The sequence below is a fragment of the Melanotaenia boesemani genome, chromosome 20 (genome assembly GCF_017639745.1).
Source record: "Melanotaenia boesemani isolate fMelBoe1 chromosome 20, fMelBoe1.pri, whole genome shotgun sequence".
In the NCBI taxonomy this organism is placed as follows: domain Eukaryota; kingdom Metazoa; phylum Chordata; class Actinopteri; order Atheriniformes; family Melanotaeniidae; genus Melanotaenia; species Melanotaenia boesemani.
Window position 1 is genome coordinate 15,452,944 of NC_055701.1, and position 24,080 is coordinate 15,477,023.

General features: G+C 38.8%; 1 protein-coding gene across 2 annotated transcripts; it reads left to right on the forward strand.

The window, feature by feature from the left end:
* The first annotated feature begins 376 nt into the window (after window positions 1-376).
* ddhd1a (DDHD domain containing 1a) lies at window positions 377-23,706 on the forward strand. 2 transcript variants are annotated; one of them, XM_041971720.1, is made up of 14 exons: window positions 377-1,661; window positions 2,699-2,875; window positions 7,964-8,065; window positions 11,864-11,992; window positions 12,934-13,081; window positions 15,894-16,003; window positions 16,111-16,217; window positions 16,303-16,565; window positions 17,392-17,467; window positions 19,026-19,175; window positions 19,286-19,350; window positions 19,454-19,626; window positions 20,167-20,364; window positions 20,486-23,706. In XM_041971720.1, the coding sequence occupies exons 1-14, from the start codon at window positions 872-874 to the stop codon at window positions 20,671-20,673; spliced, it is 2,676 nt and encodes an 891-aa protein (XP_041827654.1). In that variant the 5' UTR covers window positions 377-871; the 3' UTR covers window positions 20,674-23,706. The 2 variants fall into 2 exon arrangements, with proteins under 2 accessions (XP_041827654.1, XP_041827655.1); XM_041971721.1 differs by lacking the exon at window positions 7,964-8,065.
* Window positions 23,707-24,080: the final 374 nt, after the last annotated feature.

Sequence of the window (24,080 nt, forward strand, 5' to 3'; positions counted from 1 at the left end):
AATGTCTATTGGAAATGTATGCAAATGTGTGTAAATAATATTGAGTAAATACTATGCCATTTAATGGCACAATTTTTAAAAATTTCCAAATATAAAAAATGTATTAAATTTGATAAAAAAAAAAAGTAAACTTTTTATAGAGGCACAATTACCTGAGTTATTCAGTTATTTTTTAAAAGAAATTGCATGATTACATGCAGTCTCCATTTTACCACGATTCAGAATTTAACAGTAGTTTGTCTCCACCTAGCGTTCAATTTTAATTTTACAGTTGAATTACCTGACGGGATGGGGGGGGGGTTGATGTCGTCATCATCGCGCAGTTTCGACGTGCGCGTTCACAAATGTACTTGTGATCGTTGCGTCAGCTGTCACGCTGAACACACTACAGTTGTCTCTATGCAAGATTTGTTTGTCAACGGATGAGTCTGAAATTCCACAGCTACCAGGAACACTCAAATGGTGACTGCTGCGTTACTTTTGTCATACCGGACTTAGGCGACTCGATGACAGCAAAGTAGTTACGCCAAGGTTTATAAGGTATATATAGGTGAAGAGACGAGGTGCAAAGATTTGCCCGTTTTTGCGACACAGGCTTGCCTGTCCTCGTCAGTCGTAGTTCTCCAACCGGCTTCATTAGCTCACTAAGCTAGCTAGCAAGTCAGCAGCCGCGGTACGCTCTTGGAAATGCGGCGGAGGGTTGACTGTACGTCGTTCATTTAGTCATTTATTATTATCGTTATCATTATTTACTTTTTAAAGTTACCGTTAGCACTGAGTGCTATCGACAGTCGTAATAGTTATTGTGTACCTATAAATGATGCCTTTCCTAAGGTAAAGTGACCGACGAGGTGGTGCTGCTCTGATAGTTATGAGCAGCTTTAACATTACACCCAACACCTCCACATTAGGCTCTTCCTTGAGCACAGATAGTAAAGGGCCAACGGTCAGCGTTGGCACTGGTAACAATAAGGAGTGGGCTTTGGGAAGCGATGTTTTTTCGTGCTGTCACGAGATGAGTTTTATGGACGATTCGATGCAGGCAGGGATGTCTTCAGTCCAGTCGGGGCTAGACGGACACCTGCCGCTTTTACACACCCGGCACCAAGGCGCCCAGGACGGTTTGTTATTGGACCTGAGTTCCCCAGGAAACTACCTCGACAGCAGCTCACTGGAGTACAGAGACAACGATGGGAACAACGCCGGTCCGTTGTACGAGAGGAGGAAAAGGTCTAGATCCAACAGCTCTAGACATAGATTCAACGAAGTAGTCACAGAGCTAGTTCCGGAGGAGGTTCGGTGGTTTTACAAAGAGGACAAAAAAACATGGAAACCTTTCCTTGGACATGACTCACTTAAAATTGAACTAATGTATAGGAAATACTGCGAGCTGAACCCTAGTGTACTACGATACCGGGTTAGCAGTGGTGAGGAGGATGGCAGCAGTAAAGGTCCAGAGAGTCCAGGGTTGAATGGAGCAGTACCAGAGACTAGGACCAGCAGTGTAGACGAAGGCCGAGGGTCTCTGGACACATCCACTGTGTCATCTGAAGAACGAGACCCACATAACATTGAAATCAACGTAGAACCAGTTTGTGTTCGTGGTGGTCTCTATGAGGTTGACTTAAAAGAGAGGGAATGTTATCCTGTCTACTGGAAGCGTAAGTATAATTGTTCTTCCTCATCCCTAAGAAAATCAATAAAATTTTATTATTCCTCAGTATAACTGGTTTAATTTATATGCTAAGCCCCAATTATTCTCTGCAGTATAATATCAGATATCACACAGATAGCTTGTTCACAAGCAATGAGCAAATTCCTGTTCATCACGATGATTCATTTAGATCAACAGTTTTATACCATTTCTAGCACATGTCATGTTGGTACCTATGACAATAATGCACATCTTGGAGAGTATAAATATAAGTGACAAGTTGAAAAGGTCCCATAAACATGTAAGTTGAGGCGAGATGAAAGATCATGATATGATGACCGATATAATGAAATCCAAGAAAATGTTAAGACATTTTGACGTTCAGAAACGAAGAGTAAAAGTTTTTAAAGCTGATATTGTGTACATTGGGTCTGTTTTTCCAAATAGTCAATAACCAAGTTTCCAAGTTTATCTTTCCTGAGCAGATATGAACCATGTGGAAAAGTATCAGCTGTAATGCTGTATCACTGTCCTTTTTGTGCTTAAGTGAATAACATTTAAATCTTATCGTAGAAGAAATTGTAATGTATTTTAATATTTGTCCAATGGACTGTCTCACTGCACAGCAAGGTCCTATCTTTTTCACTGTGTCTAATTTAAGCTCTGCTATTATACTCCTGTTCAACCCCCAGAGAATCATGTCAGAATCATGTTAATAATGTCACTCTAAACTGTAATCACACTTGATCTCAGTTAAACAGAGACTTGGTCCTCCTGGATTTGTCAGACTTATTTAGTTATATGGAAATCTTTCTAGTACGTCAAGTAAAGCACATTCAGAAAGGAGTGTCTTCTTTGAAAGAGACTTTGGCTTTGTGACTTTGACTTCTGCTTAAGATAAGCATCACAAAATCAAATGAAATTTGAAATCTTTATTACCAACACATAAACCACTAGCAAAAAATAAGTTGGAGTCAAAAATGTCCATCCATTCAGGTTATTTTTCATACATATGTAACTGAATCACTGCTACCCTTCTTACAGAACAAGACCATATTCCTGTTATGAGAGGCCAGTGGTTCATTGATGGTACTTGGCTGCCTTTAGATGAAGAAGAGAGTGATCTCATTGAGCAGGAACACCTGAACCATTTCCGAGGGCAGCATACACAGGACACCTTTGAAACGGATTTAGTGGTGAAGACCGTTGATAGCAAAGATGGTGAGTACTGGGAAGGGGTTTAGTAGCTCTTAGTTTAATTATGGCAACATATCATTAATATAGAAATCCATGAACTGTACCAGCCGTAAACAGCACTGAAGCATCCATTTGTTTTGAAGTTCATAATTTGATAATAACAAAATTTTGAATATGTACATTGTTGTGGTTAAAGGTTGAAGCAAATACCATGGTACACTGGTTTCATTCAGTTGTTGGGCTTTTTTGGAGCAGTGTCGAGATGTACGTTTTCTTTCAGTTTATTAGATACAAATTCCATTAAAAATTAAGCCAGTCACTTTCTTCACACAAAAAGCCGGAAGAAAAGTTTTCAGTCGTAAAAGTCATTTTTAGATTACAGCCAAACCTGCCGTAGTATCAGTTTACAGGCAAGAGAAATGAATGTGGCAGGTGCCTTCATTCAAATGTGTGCAGGTTTTGTTGTGTCATCCCTCCTGTGTAAAACAGGTGCAGGCTGTACATTCTAGCACGTTCCTTTCTGATGGGCTAGCTGAAGAGAAATCAGCAGTCTCTAGCAGTAAACTGCAATAAGAAAGAGGCCCTTTGATTCAGCACTCTCCTTAAGACAGGACTATCACTGGTGATGAATGTGTGGGTGTATGAAAGTGGCAGATAAATAGAGAAAAACAGAAAGGAAAGACGCAGCAACTGTTAAATAGATTAAAATAAGTGTAGTCTTCGTTCAAAACAACTGGGTTAAACATACAAAATATATCATGAAAAGTAAAATAACTGCTGTATGATGGTTCTGTTTATTTCTGTAACTCAAAAATCAAGGTTGAAGAAATACAACAGGTTATTGGTGGAAATTGCAAATCTCCATTCTCCATTGGTCCGCTTGCCTTGGATTCCACCAAGCCTTAGGTTGTTTTTTTTTCTTTTTAGTGGCTGTAGTTGACACATGAACATACAAATCCCCCTAGTCAGAAAGACCCATAAGGCCTACAAATAAAGTAACAATGGAGCAAAAAATAATGTTTATAGTAAGCTCGTCCTGTTTACCTTGAATGCTCATTGTTTTATTATTTACTCATAGCTCCAACTGTTAGCAGCTACCGGCATTTCTTAAACTGAATTACAGAATCTATAAGGAAAGAGTAAAGTCACGTCTCATTCTCATAAATACTTGCACACATGTCCATCAAATTATCTTAACCAATACAAACTGCCATATCCATTCACAGAGGGCTTGTAGATAATTTGCTAGGTGTGTGTGATGAAGCATGGGCACCCTTCACTGTGCAAGATGGAGATCAAATGACCTTAACTTGCCTAGTAGCTAAACTGCAAGTGAACTTACTAAAAAATCCTTCCTCCCTTTGTTGACATAATAAGTAAAGTATGGGTGAGGTAAACTGTATATGTTGCGAAAGCCTACGGCTCTTCCGTTCTTTCCTGTTAATATCTAATGGAGTGGAAACATCAACCTCTACACAGAATAAACATTGTGATTGCTTTCAGCCTCTATATTGAGCATAAGCTTTAAGTTTGAGTGCACTACAGTCTTACATACATTCCTCCTGCTATCTCACTGTCTCCTCTACCTACCATTACTCTTTTTCCCACTTGGCTTCTCGTGCCGCAGTAGCTTGGTGAGACGAAAGGTTAGTGAAGCAGAAGACACAGGAGACACACCAACATTATGCAGGCATAATGTCTTAATGTGAGCCTGCTGCTGGGACATAACATGTACAGATGCCATGCTTCTGCTGATTCTTTGTGAATAATATACATACAAGCAGGGAGCCAAAATTGGTGTATTCTGCAAAGGAAAGAACAGTGGCCATTTTAAGGTTATTAATTTGATGATCAATGGAGGTTTTCTGTACAGTGTGAGCAGATAAGGATTCATTTCAAAGCTTTTGCAAACTTACAATGATGAATTCCCAAACAATAGCTTTAATATTTCTTAGAAATTAGTATTTGATAATACTGTATTTACAACCTCAGTTGCAAAAGAATTGGGACACTAACATTTACATATGAGGATGTAATTATTTGTCAAGCTTATAATCAAATATGTTATTCACAATAGAATATTTAAAAAGCATCAGATGTTGAAAGTTGGAGATTTTTTTCAGAACTGGTGACAGCAAGTGTCTAGAAAGAGTTGGGTTTGCAATTGTGCAGCATTTCACCTTCTTTTAACAGCTGTCTTTAAAAGTCTGGGAACTGAGGAGATCAGTTACTGGACTGCTGTGAAAGGAACTTTATCCCTGTCTTGTCCGATGTAGGATTGGGGGTTAGCATTACCTTGCTGAAATATGGAAGACCTTCCCTGAAAAAGATGTAATCTAAATCGGAACATATGTCACTTTGAAACATGTATGTAACTCTCAGCATCGATGGTACATTTCCACATGTGCAAGTTTCAGTTCCAAAGGTACTATTGTAGCCCCATACCATCAGAGACATTGCATTTAAGAATGCAGCTGTGCCCTTTGCACAAAGACATGTCTCTAGATTTGCTGAATCTTTTGATGGCATTATACAGAGTTGATGATGGAAAATTCAAGTCTTAACTCAGCCTCACTCAAACTGGGTGTTGGGACCCCCATTAGGTCCCAAGATAATTTTAGGGGGTTGCCATATTATTATAAAAATAATATACATTTTTCAAATAAAATAAATTTTATTAAGTAAGCCAGTCACTTTCTTCATAACAAACATTCATACCTTAATTTTATCTAAATTAAGGTGTGAATGCAAAGACAGTCTGTGGAATTAACATGTTAATTTTGTAATGCATAAACAAAGTTATTACTCATGCCTTATTAAAAATCCAAATTTGGCATTATCTTGGCCAACAGCTTTCTTTAGATCACGAAAGACTTCACTGTCAACACTCGACATGTTTTCTATGTTCTTTTGTGAGTGAAATGTTGGTTTATGACATTTGCAAACCATTGTGTTCGGGTTTTATTGATATTCTACAGTCTCCAAACTTTATTTTTGCATTGGGGTTGTATTGTATGATTATTATTTGCTTGAAATAATTATCTTTTCTTAAATTCTAACTTTTGGCATATTTCAAAGAGCAGTTTCCATCATATGAGCTAGAGGGAAGTTTGGCCACATTTGGTCAGCAAAATTATTCTTAGCATAATTGCACTGTTGTAATCTTTTAAACCTTAGTGTGGGAAATATTATATGTAATTACTGCAGCACCGAGTACAGAAGGATGTAGGGGAAAGGGGTGTATTTAGTTAGAGAAGTACTAGAGAAGGATGAAGTTGAGTGTAAAGAGCGTGAAGGCAATAGTGGAAAAATGGGGTGTGGCTCAATCTTTCATGCTTGAAAGACATCAATGATGACCAGCGTATATGCTGGGCATTGCATCATCTGTCAGCATTGTATAATTAAAGTATTGTTGATTTAGGCAAGGCCCACACATTTGTGTGCTGCATAGTCATCAATATACACAACAGTTGAAACACATTTATAATTGATGACTAACACGTGCTTAAAAGAACTTGTCTATAAATATATTGTTGACAGTGTACTACTTACTTTGGCAATAGGTTCTTATGCACCCTAAAGGAGACCTTCTATTTTAATAAATGCCACAAGAACAGTTGCACATTATGAGATACCACAAGTTAAGGTAATGGAGTTCATTTTGACCTCTTTATACCAAATTTGTGCATTATAGATATCCTGATGATTTCAAAGCACTTACTTTGAATGGATCCATCAGTGCTGTGATGCCCAAATGGCTCTTGGAGGAAACAAACTTACTGTAAACTCAGCACTTCTCTCCTTCTCCATGGCCTTTCACTTCTGCTGGGGGAAGCACTGCTGACATTTGCAAGTCAGATGTCTGTGTAGTCATGGACTAAGTGATTTAATCCAATCTGAGACTTGTAGAGTTAACAGTTTTGATTAACAAATTCTGAGTAGGGCCTTTTCAAATGTCAGTTCTAACCATCTTCCTACCAGAGACTCATATTTAATGTGGTAGTGTTTTACTTAATTTCTGGTTTTATGTAACTTTTTGGTAATTATTTAAAAGATGATGTTAGGAGGCTTCCAAGCTGATTTTATAAAATAAATTTGCACATTTTATCTTCTGGTGGATGTATTTGTTTCCTTTTATGTATTTGATTTAGTGATAAGCCACTAACAATAAGGCTGCACCATCTTCTCACTTAAGGCCCATTTATGCTCCTTGAAGTACGTCATAGGTACGTCCATTTCAAGCATTGTCATACGTCGCCGCCCTTCATACTTCCATTCGTCTTTTACGTTGTCATGGTTAAGCCAGTGCATCCATTAGTGGGCCGTGCTTAGTTCAGAGTTCACTTCAGCATTCTGACGTCAGGTTCGGACACCGGTTGGTGACGGTAATGCACCGCTATAAAGTTGTTTGTAACTTCCCAACACACTCACAGCCTTTCTTCAAAAACTACCACCATCTCTACAGTTTCTTTTGGTTCCTCCTCTTCTCTCATTTGTTCCTTTTGCTGGTCACATGTTAGCTACACAGCTCAACACTGCCCCGCGGTTTCCAGTGGCAATGAATCTATTTGCTGCGTCAATCAAGCCCCCCGAAAACAGACCAAATTCGTGCGTAAAAAATGCAGGAAACGGATGAAACTGTCCATCTTCTGTGACAAGCATAAATGGGCCTTTAAGCATCTCCAAGTATGTGCAATATTACATTTTATTTAACCAAATGTTGTAAGATATTTACAAGGGTTATCTTTTGCACAGCTCAAACCATATCTCTAATACAAGAAATACACAGGTTTTTAACTTAAATAAAAAGTAAATAGTTGGAGTAATTACTTCGATAGACATCAGTTCTGTGGAACTCTGGGTGCAAACCACATGTGGCCTCAGCCATCTAAGGTCTATACCAGACAGTGTGTCATTGTGTATTGTGGATTTATCCTAACTTTAATCCTTTCTTATTACAAGTTGTGACAAAGACACACATTCTGTCCTTGTTGAAGTAGTAATCTAATTTAAGTGCTACTTGATAGACTGGCATGTTTGAGATTAATGACAGCAAGTCTATGTGAGTGACACCGAGGTATCTGTCATTACTCACTCTCTGTTGGTTGTTAGTTCTCTCCCACCTGCCCCCTTTCTACCTCCCTTTTCTGTTCAAATGGAGTGGATATCAGACGAGTGCTAAAACTACATGTCACAAGCGCAAACGCTGCCAAGGTACTGTAAAATACTAAGTTTCCTGTTCTGTTGTGTTAGTTCTATTAGCTTGTAACTTCTCCTTGTAGATTCTGGGTCTCCAGGGGACTAGATTTTCCTTTCTTTTGTGGTTTAAACCTTTAAAATCACACATTTAGAACTAGACCTAGGCTCAGTTAGAAATGGTTTTATTAAAATGGATTTAGGCTGTTTTCTCAGTTTTCCATTGCAGCTTTAACTGGGCCTAGTTGCTAGAACTTCCTTTTTGTGCTGTGACCCAGAGTTTGGTACCACTGTTGATGCTTTTTGAGGAATCCTATGCATCTCGTTGCTGGTATAGTGAGTAGACAACAAGGCTCACTCAACTGCAAGGCAAGAACCCTTTAACCTCTAAATTTGGGATGAAAAGTTGATCCTCAAAAAATCCACCATGCTTCGCTGCTTTTTCCTTAATTTATTAATTTATTTTTTTAACTTCCCAAATCTTTCCCTCACTTCTCTCTCATTCCTTATTCTGTCTTGTACTTTCTGGCAGTATAAGCTACAACTTTAATGAACCACCATCACCAGCTCAACAGAGAGCTTTCTGAACAAGGCTCTCTGTTGAGAGCCAAGCACAATTGAAGAGCCACACAGAGAAGCCATTGTATTGCTTCATAGTCCCTAATGGGTTTTATACATTCACTCAGTTTGAGGTCCATCAGTGTCCTAGTTCTAGATATACTGAATAGAAAAGTGTCAGTGCCTGCATCCTCATCGTGTAGTCAGTTCAAGTGGTCCTTGAGCCTAATGTGTAAAGTAAACTTTAGTGTAGACAAGTTTTTTTTTAGTATTAGAATACACTTTAAACATACATTCTGTTTTCCTGTGAGATCATGCTATGAAGGGAATTTAACAATTACATTTGGCACACCATTGTCCTAAGTTAGTATCACTGTTAGTTAGCTTGAAAAAAACACAGCTTGGTCATGTTCTTCACCCCTTCATTGTCCCACATCTCAGGTTTTTTTTAATTTGTCCTAGCCTTAATAGCACATAATCTTTCTATTAATTTCGGCTCTTAACTGTTGCCTCTTCTATTCTTTGTTTTTCGTGCTCTTCCCGTGTTCCTAAGATTGTGTAGTTTTGCTATTAAAGTAGTTCCCTAAACTCTAGTTGCCAGCCATTTCCTCTTAATTTAGCTCTGCATCCCTACTTACCTTTTCCCTTTACAATGCAGAATACACTGTATTTCATTGTAAAACTGGAAGTGTTCCTTCACCACCCCTAATCATCATTTCAATGTTCAAAATAGTTTCTGTTTCAGTTGGACCAATAACTCTTGATATTCCATTGATTAATCTACTGATAAACCTCAATAGTTTAAAGTGGCCTTACCCTACCTTGTACAGCACTGTACAAAGTAGGGTGAATAATGACACCTTCTTTCCCCCATATCTTGAACTTTTAGTGAAAGTGATGCATGAGGAAAGATGGCCACTTTTAACTGCTTGAGATGAAGTTATACAAGATGGTGAAAGGCTCTTTTAGAAGAGCTTATTGTTACTGCTGTTGGGTTAGTGTTTTCTAACATGGTGATAATAGGATAAGTGTGTTTCCTTTGCTGTGAAGTGATTTCATTTGACAGTCTGCAAAGAGAAATGGAAATGTGTGACCGATAACTTGTCTAGGTTAACCAAAAAACTTCACCTAACAGGTTCATGGACTTCATTCTTGATTAGTGATGGTAGTTGTATTCTACTTGTTTTAATCTCTTACAGGCAGCAATTCATCTTCACACAGATGAAACTCAGAGTAAACATCTTTTGGCTTTGGAGTAGTAACTGTTGTTATTGCCCAATACTCAAACTGTCTAAAACGGAAATTTTCTCGCCACTCAACATATGAGGTTTATTTCACTGTGTGACACATACACACAAGCTCAGTTCAAATTGATTCACTGTTTAACATTATTAAAAAAGAAGAGAGAGAATTTAATTTTTTAATTTTTAAAACAACTGTTTCCTGTTCTCAACAGTTTCTCAATTTTCAGTTTGGTTCAAAGCTTTACAAACAGCCATGACTGCACACTGAACCATTGCCAACTCCTTCAACTATTTCATCCAGATGAACTTAACTGAATAGGACATTTAAAGGACATACAGCAGAGCTATAAATAACTCTCTTAAGTCAACCACTTTCATTTATTGCTCTTTGCTTTTGTAGGTGTCAAATGGTGTCCTCTCTAGCCATACCCCTGCTCTTACTTGCCTTAGTCACTGCATCACACTGAGGTAAAAACCTGGTGATTAAAAAAAAAGAAAGATAAATGCAATTATTTGTAGATGCAAGTACATAAAGTGCCTTTAATTGGATTATACATTAGCAGGACGACAAGCAAGAGCTGAAATATTCAAACATGTGTGATGTGTTTTTTCTCTTTGCAGATCAATGCTACAGACTGCAATTGATTGAGCTGTTTGAATAGATAATTGTAGATGTTTGCTGTTTTGTACCACTTTTAAAATTATAAGTAGTCTCTTTTCATCTTAATAGTTCCTATAATTTGTCATTTCAACTGTTTATACACTGCCTAGACAAAAAAAAGGTGCCACCTGGATTTAACTAAGCAAATAGGTACGAGCAAAGAATAGCTTCTCATTTCTTAAACATCCATGTGGAAAGACAGATCCTGTGGTCATGGAAAAGATGTTAGTCTGTTTAAGAAGGGGTCAAATCATCGGCATCAAGCAGAGTCCATCACATTATCATAAACTGGAGGGATAGTGGGAACCATTGTCTCAGAGGAAGAACTGTGGTTGGAAAAAATTCCTGAATGATTGTGATCAGCAATCATTTAAATGTTTGGTGACATCAGATGCTTTAAAAAAAAAAAACAACAGTAGAACTCAGGACTGTGTTTAATAGTGAAAGTAAGAACATTTCCACGTGAAAAATGTGAAGAGTACTCAAGAGATTGGGGCTGAACAGCTGTGTAGCCAAAAGAAAACCATCAATCAGTGATGCTAACCAGAGAAAAAAGCTTAAATTAAAGGAGCATTAAGATTGAACTCTGGAGCAAAGGAAGGTCATGTGGTCTGATGAGTCCAGATTTGCCCTTTTCCTGAGTGATGGCAGCATCAGGGTAAGAAGAGAGGCAGATGAAATAATGCAGCCATCATGCCTAGTGCCTACTGTACAAGCCTGTAGGAGGAAGCCTATGATCTGGGGTTGCTGCAGTTGGTCAGGTCAGGTTCAGCAACATTATGTTCCCGAAGAGGTCAGTTGAATATACTGAATGATCAGGTTATTACTTAATGGATGTTTTTTCTTCCCTGATGGCACAGCCATATTCTAAGATGACGATGCCAGGATTCATCGGGCTGTAATTGTGAAAGAGTGGTTCAGGGATCATGAGGCATTATTTCCACACACCACAGATACCAGACCTGAACCCCAATGAGAATCTTTGTGAAGGCTTTGCACAGTGGTCGGACTCTCCCATAATCAATACAACATCTTGGTGAAACTTTAATGCAACACTTGATGGAACCAAATCTTGTGACATTGCAGAAGCTTATTGAAACAACGCCACAGCGAATGTGAGCCATGATCAAGGCTAAAGCGGTCAAACTAAATATTAGTGTGACCTTTTTTTTTCTGGTGGAAACTTTTTTTTGGCTAGGCAGTGTGTAACATTGAGACTTTGTCCTTCCACCTGCTACCGGATATTCCCTTCCCTTCTTTTTACCTAATTTCCTATAATCCCTTGCCAAGCCCATCCTCTCCTCCTTCTCTATTTATTCATTTACTCACTCTTCTCTCATTGCCCCCCTGCAGCCATCCACAGTCTGAAGCTGAGTCGGACACACGTGGATTGGCACAGTGTGGATGAGGTCTACCTCTACAGCGATGCTACCACTTCCAAAATTGCCCGCACTGTCACTCAGAAACTGGGCTTTTCCAAAGGTAGGTAACCACTTATTTGATAGTTTGAAACCTATTATGAAAGAACCATAATTTTTAAATGTCAAACTGTGCTTTGAGGGGTAGCTGTATGTAGCTTTCACTACAAACACACTAAATGTGAAATCAGCAACTGCACGAATATATGAATAGTGTATTATGTCAAATTCAGTTCAGTATCTTGTTTAAAGAGACTTCAACATCAACAACATGTAGTCTGGGGAAGCAAGGATCGAGCCACCACTCTTTTCAGTATATGTACAGAGTACAGGTACTCTGTCACAGAGTAATAGTCTTTGCACCTACTTTTCAGTGCATTTAAAGGACTAATTCATTACATTTGCCGTACCAAATCACCTGGTATTATCAACCATTTACAGACATTTTTCTTGTCATATTCAGGACTCATGTTTGAGTGTAAGTTAAAAGATGGCAAATGCAGTTTGACCTCTGGTCAAATGTTATCTGCTCTACAATCTCAAAACTCTGCGGCATTTCTATCTTGTGCTTGCAGATTGTAAGAGAAGGGAGCTTTTGCTGGTCATGCCAGTCTTCCCTGATGACTAAATGCTCTGTAAAGGAATATGTCTTATGCAGATAGTTCATTGGTTCCCATCACCTCTCTGTTTAGCACATGACGGGATTAAAGGTTTTAAGTAAGGACACACACTCAGCCCCGCAGGCACATTCTAAGGGCTGCCACATACTATCAGGCCACTGTCACAGCAGGACTACCTGTTTCACCTACTGACCTCTTTGGACTCAGAACAGTTCCTTTAATACCGTCATGCAGCTATTTGTAGCCTTCCAGAGATTAAAGAGTTTGTTTGTTTGTGTGTTTTTTAGTTTATTAATTTAATAACATAGTTTATTTTCAATGATAAGCCACTTACACACTTCTATAAAATAAAGATCCAGCCCCCTGTCTTCACTCCTTGTTACAGCCTCAAGCAGTGGAACGCGGCTCCATCGGGGTTATGTTGAGGAGGCCTCACCTGAGGACAGACCCCCTCAGACGACACACATTGTTTTTGTGGTGCATGGAATTGGACAGAAAATGGACCAGGGACGCATTATTAAAAATACTGGAATGTGAGTTGCATGTTTTGACGCACTGGTTTAAAATTAAATTTAGTTGTATGGATTTTTCTTAATCTCTTAGAGTAACAGCAGTTAAACTTTTTTTTGCTGTAGAAGTTGAAATTAGGCCAGGTCAGGCTTAAAAAAGAATATCTGTCTGTTTTCTGCTCTTTTCACGACACAGTCTGTTTCTCACACTTCTCATTCTGTCACCGTTTCAACTTCTTTTTATTTTATATCAGTCTTACAGACACAGGGCATGATCATATCTTACAACTTTATAAGGTTATGAACTGCGCCATAGATTGCTCCTTGTGCTTGTTTACATGGCCTCCTTACACAACTTCTGTTATTTTTTCTCTGGTAAGTGGTTTTAGGTGTTAAACTGCCAGGGAAGTTGTTTTCTACATAGCATTTTTCTTCAGCACTAATTCCAGTTCTGCAAGTAGCTTGTTCACTGAGAGTATAGTGAAAGACTATCTAAATACTCTTGTGTAAAAGTAGTGTTTTCTTAAAGCTTGAGAAATCAAGCATCATATTACTACATCAAGAATTCATTGTTTTCGCTTTTTGTTCAGCCAAAGCCGCCCACAGTTACAGTATAACAATAATGTTTCACCTGCAGTCTTTTTTTCTTTGTCTCCCCTCCTCTGTTTTCACACTCTTTTTATCCTCACTTGCTATCTTCATGATTTGTCCATTATGATACAAGTGCAGAAAACACAAGGGAAATGCTTTACAAAAGCTGCCTGTTTACAAGTAGTGCAGTATACATGCTACATAGCATATTTAACTGCAACTTTACAAAGATCCTGTAGTCTGCAGTAATTACATGGTGTTCAAATCTGTACCTACAATCAGCTTTGACCGTGTTATCCTTTCATGTTTCATACCTGTGCAGTCAACCATACAGATGAAACAAAACCAAAACAGCGTTTCATTTATTTTCATTTTATCTGGGACCTATACCACAAAGCAGGATTAGTGGATTATTGGCCTATTGAAGTAACTTGAAGAAATAAGTTCAAGTTCAGCTGTGGATTTTCTGTATCTTGAAACGGGTTTACTTTTTACTGGGTTGTATTACCCGGACAACAAACAGGTGGATTCTGACATGGGGGATCAACACATGTAAAAGTACCACTTTCCTGTACATGTAGATTAATTATTTTTACAGTGATCGCTAAACTGTAAATGGTTTACACAATATATGTATGTGTTAAACAAACTTGCCAGATTGTATCAAATGAGGTCCTTACTTTCATATTAAAAAAATAAAAATTAACATCACTGGACAAATTAAATCCTTTTTATTAAAATTTTCAGAGTCTGGATGGCAGAAAATTAACTTGGACATTTATATTAAATCTGACTGATTTGATTCACATTGATGATTGCTCATTATTCTGTGCAAAGACCAGTTAAAACAGCCAGTGTTGTATCTGACAGACTTAAGTCTGAATCTCTCTCAAGAATACACCTGCAACACACTCATCTGAGAAGATACACAGTTGTATCTACTCGTGCTTTAATGAGAAGTCAGTGATGGTGATCGGCCATATAACTGACATATTCACATTGCCTGCATTTTGTCGCCTTTCCTACCTACTTACACTGCAGCCGCGATGTTGCTTTTCAGCCTACACGTAATAGGTGATTGATCTTTTTCTGTCAACTCCACTTATTTTATATGAACTAGCAGACACCCAGAGTCACAAGAAGAAATGTGGGATGCTTTATTACTCGGCATCATTGTGTTCAGGTTAGTTAAGCTAGATGACCATTTAAAAATGATCTGGGTTTCTGCTTTATTTTATGGACACCAGGTGAGAGCTCAGCTTTAAAAAAAAAAAAAAAAAAGATATCCCACAAAGTCGGCATATGGTGTATATGCCTGACCTAATCCAGCTTGCTCACTCTTTTTATTCTCCCACTGAATTTATTTTTCATCAACAGTACAGTTTTCATGTGTTGACTAAGAAACCTGTCAAAAGTTGATATTTTTGGAGAAAGATACAATTATAGGACATTATTGTATACTTCTATCTCTTATGTGATTAATTTTGGCTCTTGAAATGGGACAGATCTACTGGCTTCAGTCCATGAACCTTGTGTTGCCAGTGCAAGAGATAGTACAGACTGTACAGACCAAAGCCATGTGTGTGTGTGTATCTGTGCCACAAAGTCGGCGCTTGATCATTGAACCAGCTTAGGTAACTAAGTGGTTAAAGTGGACCAAGTTCACCTGCAGAACATGTTAAGCCGGACTCTTCCTGTGGATTACAGCACACACGTTCCTCAGCCAAGAGGAAAGATCAACCTAACATGTCTAGCCTGTTACTTGATTGTTGTTGTATTTTAGCCTTGATTCATTTAAGCTCTGTGTTTCAGTTTTAGCAGCAAAAGTAGATTTTTGGAGCTAAGGACATTATTATGTCTCACTAGTGTCCAACTCGACCTACAGCATTGTGGGTGCAGCACTGAAAGTGTGTGCGTGCAATGGACCACATGCAGATATTGGATGGTCTTGTCAAAAGGTGCATCAGGCGCCTCATTTACAGACCATTAACCTACAAAACATAGCCTACATTTACATATATCAAGAGCTCCCTAGCCCCCTCTCTCTTTGCATATTTAGTATGTCCTGCAACCTCACAGTCTCATGCAGGACTGCTAGCAGTGAAGTCATTGTTTACAGTGTTACAGAATAGAAGCTGCTGCATTGGTTATCAGAAAAATGGATGTCATTCTTCACTTGCACACTTTAGTAATACAGGTATTTGCATGCCATGTTAGACTACATCTTCTTTAATTGTCTGTTTAGGTTGAGGGAGGGTGTGAGAAAGATGGAGGAGAAGCACTTTTCAGAGCACAATGATGAACATGTGGAATTTCTTCCTGTCGAGTGGCGTTCCAAACTCACATTGGATGGAGGTATATGTTATTTATTTACTTCTGCAAATGCTTATTTATTGCTTGGATGCATGCAGACCAATAGTTATTGAAAAGTGTATTCTTTTACTATGGGTGTGTTTCTTTAGATACAGTCGACTCGATCACACCAGACAAAGTGAGAGGACTGAGAGACCTTCTTAACAGCAGTGCCATGGACATCATGTACTATAACAGCCCTCTTTACCGAGATGAAGTGAGAGTCATGCACATTGAGAAGCTTTTTGAAATCTTTCGTAGCCTTCGTGTTTTCAAATTAGTCCTTCCTTTCCCCTCTTCAGATTACCAAAGGTCTCACACAGGAGCTGAACAAACTGTACTCACTCTTCTGTTCACGGAACCCTGAGTTTGAGGAAAAGGGCGGCAAAGTGTCCATCGTGTCTCACTCCCTCGGCTGTGTCATCACCTATGACATCGTAACAGGATGGGACCCCGTACGCTTTTGTATGCAGGAGCATTGTGCTGTGGAAGAAGAATTGGACTTGCGTTGGATGTCTTATGAGGAGAGGCAACTTTTAGAGCAGCTAAGGCTCACAAGGAATAGGTAGGAGATTTTCAGTGTAAGCCAGTGACTCTTAGGGACTTGGTGGGTATAGCTGTATGTCTATAAAGATCCTCAGGGATTTGGGGTGGAAACCTTAGGAGAAAACAGTTAGGGTCCCAGGAAAAGCTGAGGCATAATTTCTTGTGTGGGTTGATGTTATTTTAGCTCAAAAGGGCAAAATTTAAAAGCAGATTGTCAAATGGATAGATGTTTTCAGTTGAACTACATTAATTTACTTGTAATATTTTTAATTGTGAATAAACAACCAATATAAATTGTATGTTTCCTAATTTAAAACTGTTTTAAAGACAATACAACTTATTCTACCAGCTGCTCATCTCATGCTTCAGTTTTAGGTGGCACATGTTTTTTATGTGGGCTGTAGGGTATTCTTAGGCCCCATGATCACATGAAGGGGAAAAGATTTTTAAAGCCACTATATAAATCAGAAACTAAACTATTTGTCTTTTGACAGCTTGTCTCTTTTTATAGACAGATTTAAAAATAAAGACTAATACTTAAATGATCAAGACAGGGCTTTATGTCTATAAAGCGCCTCTTGGCAAAGCAAATCTGTTTGACACAACACAGCAGCCAGACCACCATTCTGCTTGCTATGATGCTGGACAGGACAAGTTTAAAAAATTAAGTAAATAAACTATTAATCTCAGTGGTACACAAATTGTTGACTGACTTTATGATAAACAGTCTGTGCATCTTATTAAATTAGTTTGTAATATAAACTAATGTAGATGGCGTAGTAATTAATATTTTCTTTTCCTAGTATGCTATAAGACGTTGATTTCTGTTTCTTTTTTGGGGGTAGGATGCGAGAGCTGGAAAATCAACTTGTCACACTGGAGGCATCTAAGCCCTCAGCCCCCCCAGCACTCAAATTCAAGGTGAGTTGCTAAGTGTTGATGTTTTGTATCACGGAAAGGTATTTCTTCTTGGAAATCACTAGTGTACATATAAGAAAGCAAAACAGAAATGAATAAGCCCTTATCCTCTGTAATGTTGACGCTCATGTTGTTCTACTGAATAAAGACAAGGTCAATGCTGAAGTCCTCCATGGGGATAATTAGGGTCCGAGCCATACAAAGTATGGCAAGGCCCTATTGTGGTTGAAATGTTTATTGTTCTTCTCCTTCTAAGAACTTTGAGCCCAAATATGACCCCCTAAACACCCATGAAAAGTTGTGAAACTTGGCACACCCGTCAAGCCTGGCGAAAATTTCGATATGCTAAGGTCCGCATACACATCAATGCAAAATTGCCTCAACAGCGCCCCCTAGGAAAAAAAAATACCCCAAAATGAATGGGGACCCCAACGTCTACTTCAACGTAGGAAGACGAAACTTGGCACACACGTGTAACACCCCAAGTTGAGCAGAAAAGTCAATTGAAAACATGTTGCCATGGCAACGGGGTGCCCGCCATCTTGGCGTGTGCGGCCATTTTTTTGCCATTTTTTGCACTTTACACACGTCGTATTTGAACGAACTAGTCTGAGGGGATTCGTGCGACTGACTCCAAACTTGGTGGGAAGCTTCCTGACAGGTTGGGGACCAAACGCTCCTCAAATCTTTGTAATAGGAAAAAGCGTGTAACCGTGGCAACCGACGGAAAATGACCTTCTCGCCATGAAACACGGATTGCTCATATCTCCTTATAAATACATGGGATCTGCACCAAACTTGACAGTATTCATATGTGTCACACCCCAAGTCCAGCAAAGAAGTCTATTAAATACCTGTTGCCATGACAACGGCGTGCCCGCCATCTTGGATTTCACTGCCATTTGAACGAACTAGTCTGAGGGGATTCGTGCGACCGACTCCAAACTTGGTGGGAACCTTCCTGACAAGTTGGGGAACAAATGCTATTCAAAACTTTCTAATAGGAGAAAGCGTGTAACCGTGGCAACCGACGGAAAAATGCCCTCGCCATGAAACACGGTTTGCTTATATCTCCACAGGAATACGTGGGATCTCCACCAAAGTTCACAGGATTCATACGTGTGACACCCCAAGTCCAGCAAAGAAGTCAATCAAACACCTGTTGCCATGGCAACGGGGTGCCCCCCATCTTGGATCTCACTACCATTTGAACGAACTAGTCTGAGGCGATTCGTGCGAGTGACTCCAAACTTGGTGGGAAGCTTCCTGACAAGTTGGGGACCAAACGCTCCTCAAATCTTTCTAATAGGAAAAAGCGTGTAACCGTGGCAACCGACGGAAAACGCCTTCTCGCCATGAAACACGGTTTGCTTATATCTCCACAGGAATAAATGGGAACTGCACCAAACTTGACAGTATTCACACACGTTGGGTCCTTAACGCATTACACCACCTGTTGTCATGGCGACATCGGGTGGCGGGGTCCAGGCAGCTCGGACCCGATGGATGCCGCTTGCGGCTTTAATTATTACTTATTATCTTTGCACCTTTTATCTCACAGGTAGAGAACTTCTTCTGCATGGGTTCTCCTCTGGCAGTGTTCTTGGCCTTGAGGGGGATCCGCCCAGGTACCAGCTGCCACCAGGACCACATTTTACCCACCTCCATCTGCAAGCGGCTTTTTAACGTCTTCCATCCCACGGATCCCGTGGTAAGTTCTCCCTGATCATCCATCTTTACAGATTATACAGGAACTGTGAGATGTGTGAACTGACAGTATGCATCAACTTAAGTTAACTTAAGTTTTACTGCTTTCTTTAGGCTTACAGACTGGAGCCCCTCATCCTCAAACACTACAGCAACATTGCACCTGTTCAGATACACTGGTAATTAGTTCAGTCTTAGCACACTTGATGTCATTCCTTGTGTGCACACAATAATATTTTATTGTTTATGATCTGAGTATGTTGGGATTGCTTTGTTCACCAGGTGTAGCGCCACTAACCCTACACCCTACGATGAAATCCGGCCTACTTTTCTCAACCCTGTCAAAGATCCAACATCAGACACTGAGAGCATCCCCAGCCCGAGTACTTCGCCTGTCCTACCACGCAAGGCCTATGGAGAGTCTATTACCAGTCTGGGCAAGGCCAGCATACTTGGTAATTTACCATTTCCCTTACTCTGAAGACTTGCACAGCATGAATTGCTTCACTCATCTTGACAGCAGTTTGTTTAATTTGTTCCTCACTTTATTCCAGATCATATGACCTTGTAGGAATACTTTGAAGCATCCAGAGAGTTAACAAGGATTCAAAAAGGAATGATAAAAGTGTGAATAATTTTAGTGGCTGATTGCTCCTACCTCATGTGACATCAAGAAAATTCAGAAAGACATTAAAGATTTCTTCAGTTGAAATCTATACTGCACAAATAAATTCCAATTTATTTGTGAGGTCTTTTTTTTTTTTTCCCTTTCTCCAGTCATGAGTCAACATTGCCACCATGTGGCAAGAACGCCCCCTGTAGTAGAATACAGTTTATTATGCAATTAGTTTTAATTAATTATTGGGTATAAATACAATCTTATCTTGTTTCATTCTTTTAATTTTTCTTTTTTTTTTATTTTTTTTTTACATTTTTCGTTATTAGAAATTGTTTGACCACTTTTAAGTTTTGTTGCCTTTCACCTCTTCCTATAGGTGCAGCAAGCATAGGAAAGGGAATAGGAGGCATCCTCTTTTCACGTTTTTCCCGCTCAAACAGCCAGCCTTCAGTGTCCTTAGGATCTGACGGAGGGGCAAATGCTGAAGAAGAGGAGCAGAAGCGTACAGAAAGCCAGTCAGCCTATGGTCTGTCCAGCATGATTCGACCCACCTCCCCCAGTAGTGAAACATCATGTGAGTTTGCTCACCTATAAAACAGTAAATAATCACCGATACATTTTTGTTTGTAGGAAAGCTGATTGTAACTTTTTAGTTTCCAATTTATAGACACAAAACTCTTTTTTTTGTCTTGCAGTGGAGCTCGAGAGACGCATCGACTTTGAACTCCGGGAAGGTCTGGTAGAGAGTCGCTATTGGTCAGCAGTTACATCACACACAGGCTACTGGTGCTCTCACGATATAGCACTCTTCTTGTTGACCTTCATATATGAGCAGAAGTCGACATCCTCTGATCCAGTGGAGGAGACTTCAGAGCCAGACTGAAGCAGCACATTTGTTACAAAATAAACACCTGAAAGGCATCTTAAAACACTGAAGGCATTTGTGATATTTTAGACAAAACAAACAAAAGAAGTGACTATGTACAATAGTTTATCATCTTCAAAAACATCTAAAGTCTAATTATGTTTTTCCTTTATTTCTAATTAAGTTTTTTTTTTTCACATTTGAAAAATACTAAGAAACTGACTCAAAACCTCATTTGAAGATGTTCTTTTTTGCCTCTTGTAAGCTTGTGCACAATTGCACACCAAAGGGTGACAGTAATTGGACCAGGAACCGCCAGGGAGGTGCAACCTTTGCTAGTATGATCACAAACATAAGATATAGTTGTGGAAGAAGAGTTTGGCTCTGATGTATAAGGGTTTTCTACCCAACAGCTGCAGCTTTGTGATTATGTGTCCGTAGGTTTGTTGTTATCAGTGCTTAAATCCAGCTACTCTCTCAGACACCAAGTCTGGAGCCTTGTGACACATTTGCCTGATTCAGCCATTGAGGTTGTAACCTCCATGTCTGTTTTGTTGTTGTTTTTCTCTCTTCATGAAGATGAAAGAAATGGAGTTTATTTGACAATAGAGGTTTTTCTTTTAACATTTAGCTTCTTAATGTCTAAAACCTGATGCTAAAAAAGAAATTCAATGCCTTTTGAAATCAGCCAAACAATGTTATTCATATAGAATAGATGTTAATATTTAGTTTTTGCACATTCAAAAAATGTAATAGTACAAAGTGCATCACCCTTTAAGTAATGCAATGGCAATATGAATTCCAGCGTTTTTACCCCTAACTGTTCATTTCTGAAGTAGATATAAACCAAATGAAACTGGTACCAAATGAAGCACTGGTTTTCTCTTTTACATGGGTAATTAAAATGTTTTTTTTAAGAAACTTGGCAGAAACTTGGCTTCCTAAAATTACAGCCATAGTAAAAAAAAACCCCATTAGAATCACGAATGTTACTTACAAAGGTGTGTACCATGTGGAGCTTTAACAGACAGATCAGTGCTCTTAAGCATGACCAGATAGTTATTTTCTTACGGTTTATGAATCCATATCATAAACAAATCTTGGATGAATGATGGAATTTACAATATAATACAATACAATCATGATAGTTTTGTTTCTGTTTGGTTTGTTTTTTGATTCTTATATTGATGTCTAAGAAATCTACTGGATGTGGGTTTTTTTTCTCAAAGAAAAAAAGAAGAGGAAATATTTTTCATAGTTATTTTCAAACTATTGTAGTCATATACGTGGTTCTCATTGCAGGGAAATTGGGATTCAAACTTGTGGCCAAATAACATTTATGTCTCTAGTTTGTTAGCTGCTTTATTAATGCTGAATAAGGCTGATCATTAGCCTGTGAAAATGTATTGAGAGGATAATAAAACTTTTTTTTTGGGGGGGGAGGGGGAGGGGGGGGGGGGGGGCATTTGCACACAATGATTATTTGCATCTTTTTACCTTTTTGTGACCAAGTTGCACTTTTCCCTTATGGGCAAGGCTTGTCTATGTATTTGTGTAAAAGACTTTGTTCTTGAAAACCTGCAGTTATGCAATTCTTCTTGACTGGTTAATTGACGCTAATTGGAGACAGTAAATCCCTCCCCTCAACCACCCACCCACCCAAGTGATTTCAGTCTCAGGTTAGAAGGAGCTTATGTGACTAAATCAATGCAGTTCATATTTTAAGTCCCACTAAAACTTTCTGCAGGAATGAGAATGTTTACTCACTTAGCATGGTTTCAAGTCAATAGAAAATGAATGTTGGAACAAAATAAATGGTGCTGCGTGCCAACACACATCTTAGAGTCTTTGTATTCTGCTAAATAACACACTTTAAAAACATGTACTATGGGTGAAGAAATAACTGTCCTCAGATGAATACTTATTGATTTACATGCAACAGACTTGTAAACTCCCAGTGTCAAACTTAATTTGGACAGCTTGCTATAATATCAAAGTTATCAAAGAGCATATTTTAATTGGTTAGAGCTATATCGTACCACATAAAAGCTGTTTTTCTATGGTCCACCACAAAATGAAATCAGTTTATTGTTTAATGTCTGTTATCTTTACAAAGGCCTACTCTAAAACCAGTCTGCCTTGGAAAATTGACCTGATGGGTAACCAGGAAGTAGAACCGAAGCTAGGATAAAGGCAGAGTGATGTGGGAGTGTTTCTATGTTTGATTTGGTGGATCTGGCATGTTCATCAGCAGTGAATTGCACAGAAGCTTAACTGAAAACAGCCCTTTGTTGGTTATATATTCATAATTATGCTGCACGAGTGTTGTATTACAGGAAAAGATGCAGGAAGTGATTATAAAATAGAAAATACAGTTTCACTGTTGCCCCCTGCATCATTCAGTCATGCATTGTAAATTCAGACACAGCAAATGTGTACTATAAGAGTGTGGTCATACCATTGTGACAATGTTCCTACCATCATTTGTTTCCAAACCATCTGTCTGGGAAATGAGCACATTTTCCATTCTAGCTGTTTTTGATGTAAGCACAGATTTTCAAATGTGTGAATTCTACTTGCTTAAAAATGGCAAGCATACTGGAGAACATTGTAGAGCATTTTGTGAAGACACAAGCTTTGATTATATGAGAATTTAATTTTGACCTATGTCAATATTTTTCTTGGTAAGGCACTACAAGCATCAGGGAAATATCTGTTACATGTTTTTTTTAGATTCAACACTCGTGTTTGATGCCAGATTGAAGCCATCATTGATTACAATTCAGCTCTGTAAAATATTTGATGAAGAGTTTACATTTGGCTTGTATCCATATGTATCCAGACAAGGGGCAAAAGAAGAAATGTGCAGTAACAGTTGCTATGGATGTCCTAAATATGTTAAACAGGTAACACTTGCTCTAACTTTGAACAGATTTCTAGAAGTATTTCTCCTTAGAGCTGTGCAATAACCCATGCCTGTAATGGATTCTAACTGCCATCCAAAGCACTGTATTTATTTCCTTTTATTAAAACATTTTCTTTTGAATACAATCATGTCTCAGTCTGTCATGTTTTCACATGATAACAGGGGAAAAAATATTGAAACTGGATCATATGTTGTGTGGGAAGAAGATGAAATCACTGGAGGAAGATGGTCTTGTTGCTTTTGTCCAGTCTGGTTTTGGAAGACGATGGAACTGCTTGATCATCTGAAATTGGGATCAGATTTTTTCCAAGACACCCCTGAAGTGACTAACAAAGTTTACATGTAGTTTATGAATAGGCTGCATTATAATCCATTAGAAGTCCTTACTTCCACATGGGTTGCTTGGGTTTTTAATGCAGTTCACCAACATCTAACATCTGCAAAGTCGAAGTTCACAGATGGGACCAGTTAGATTGTGACTCATACATAATGGATAAAG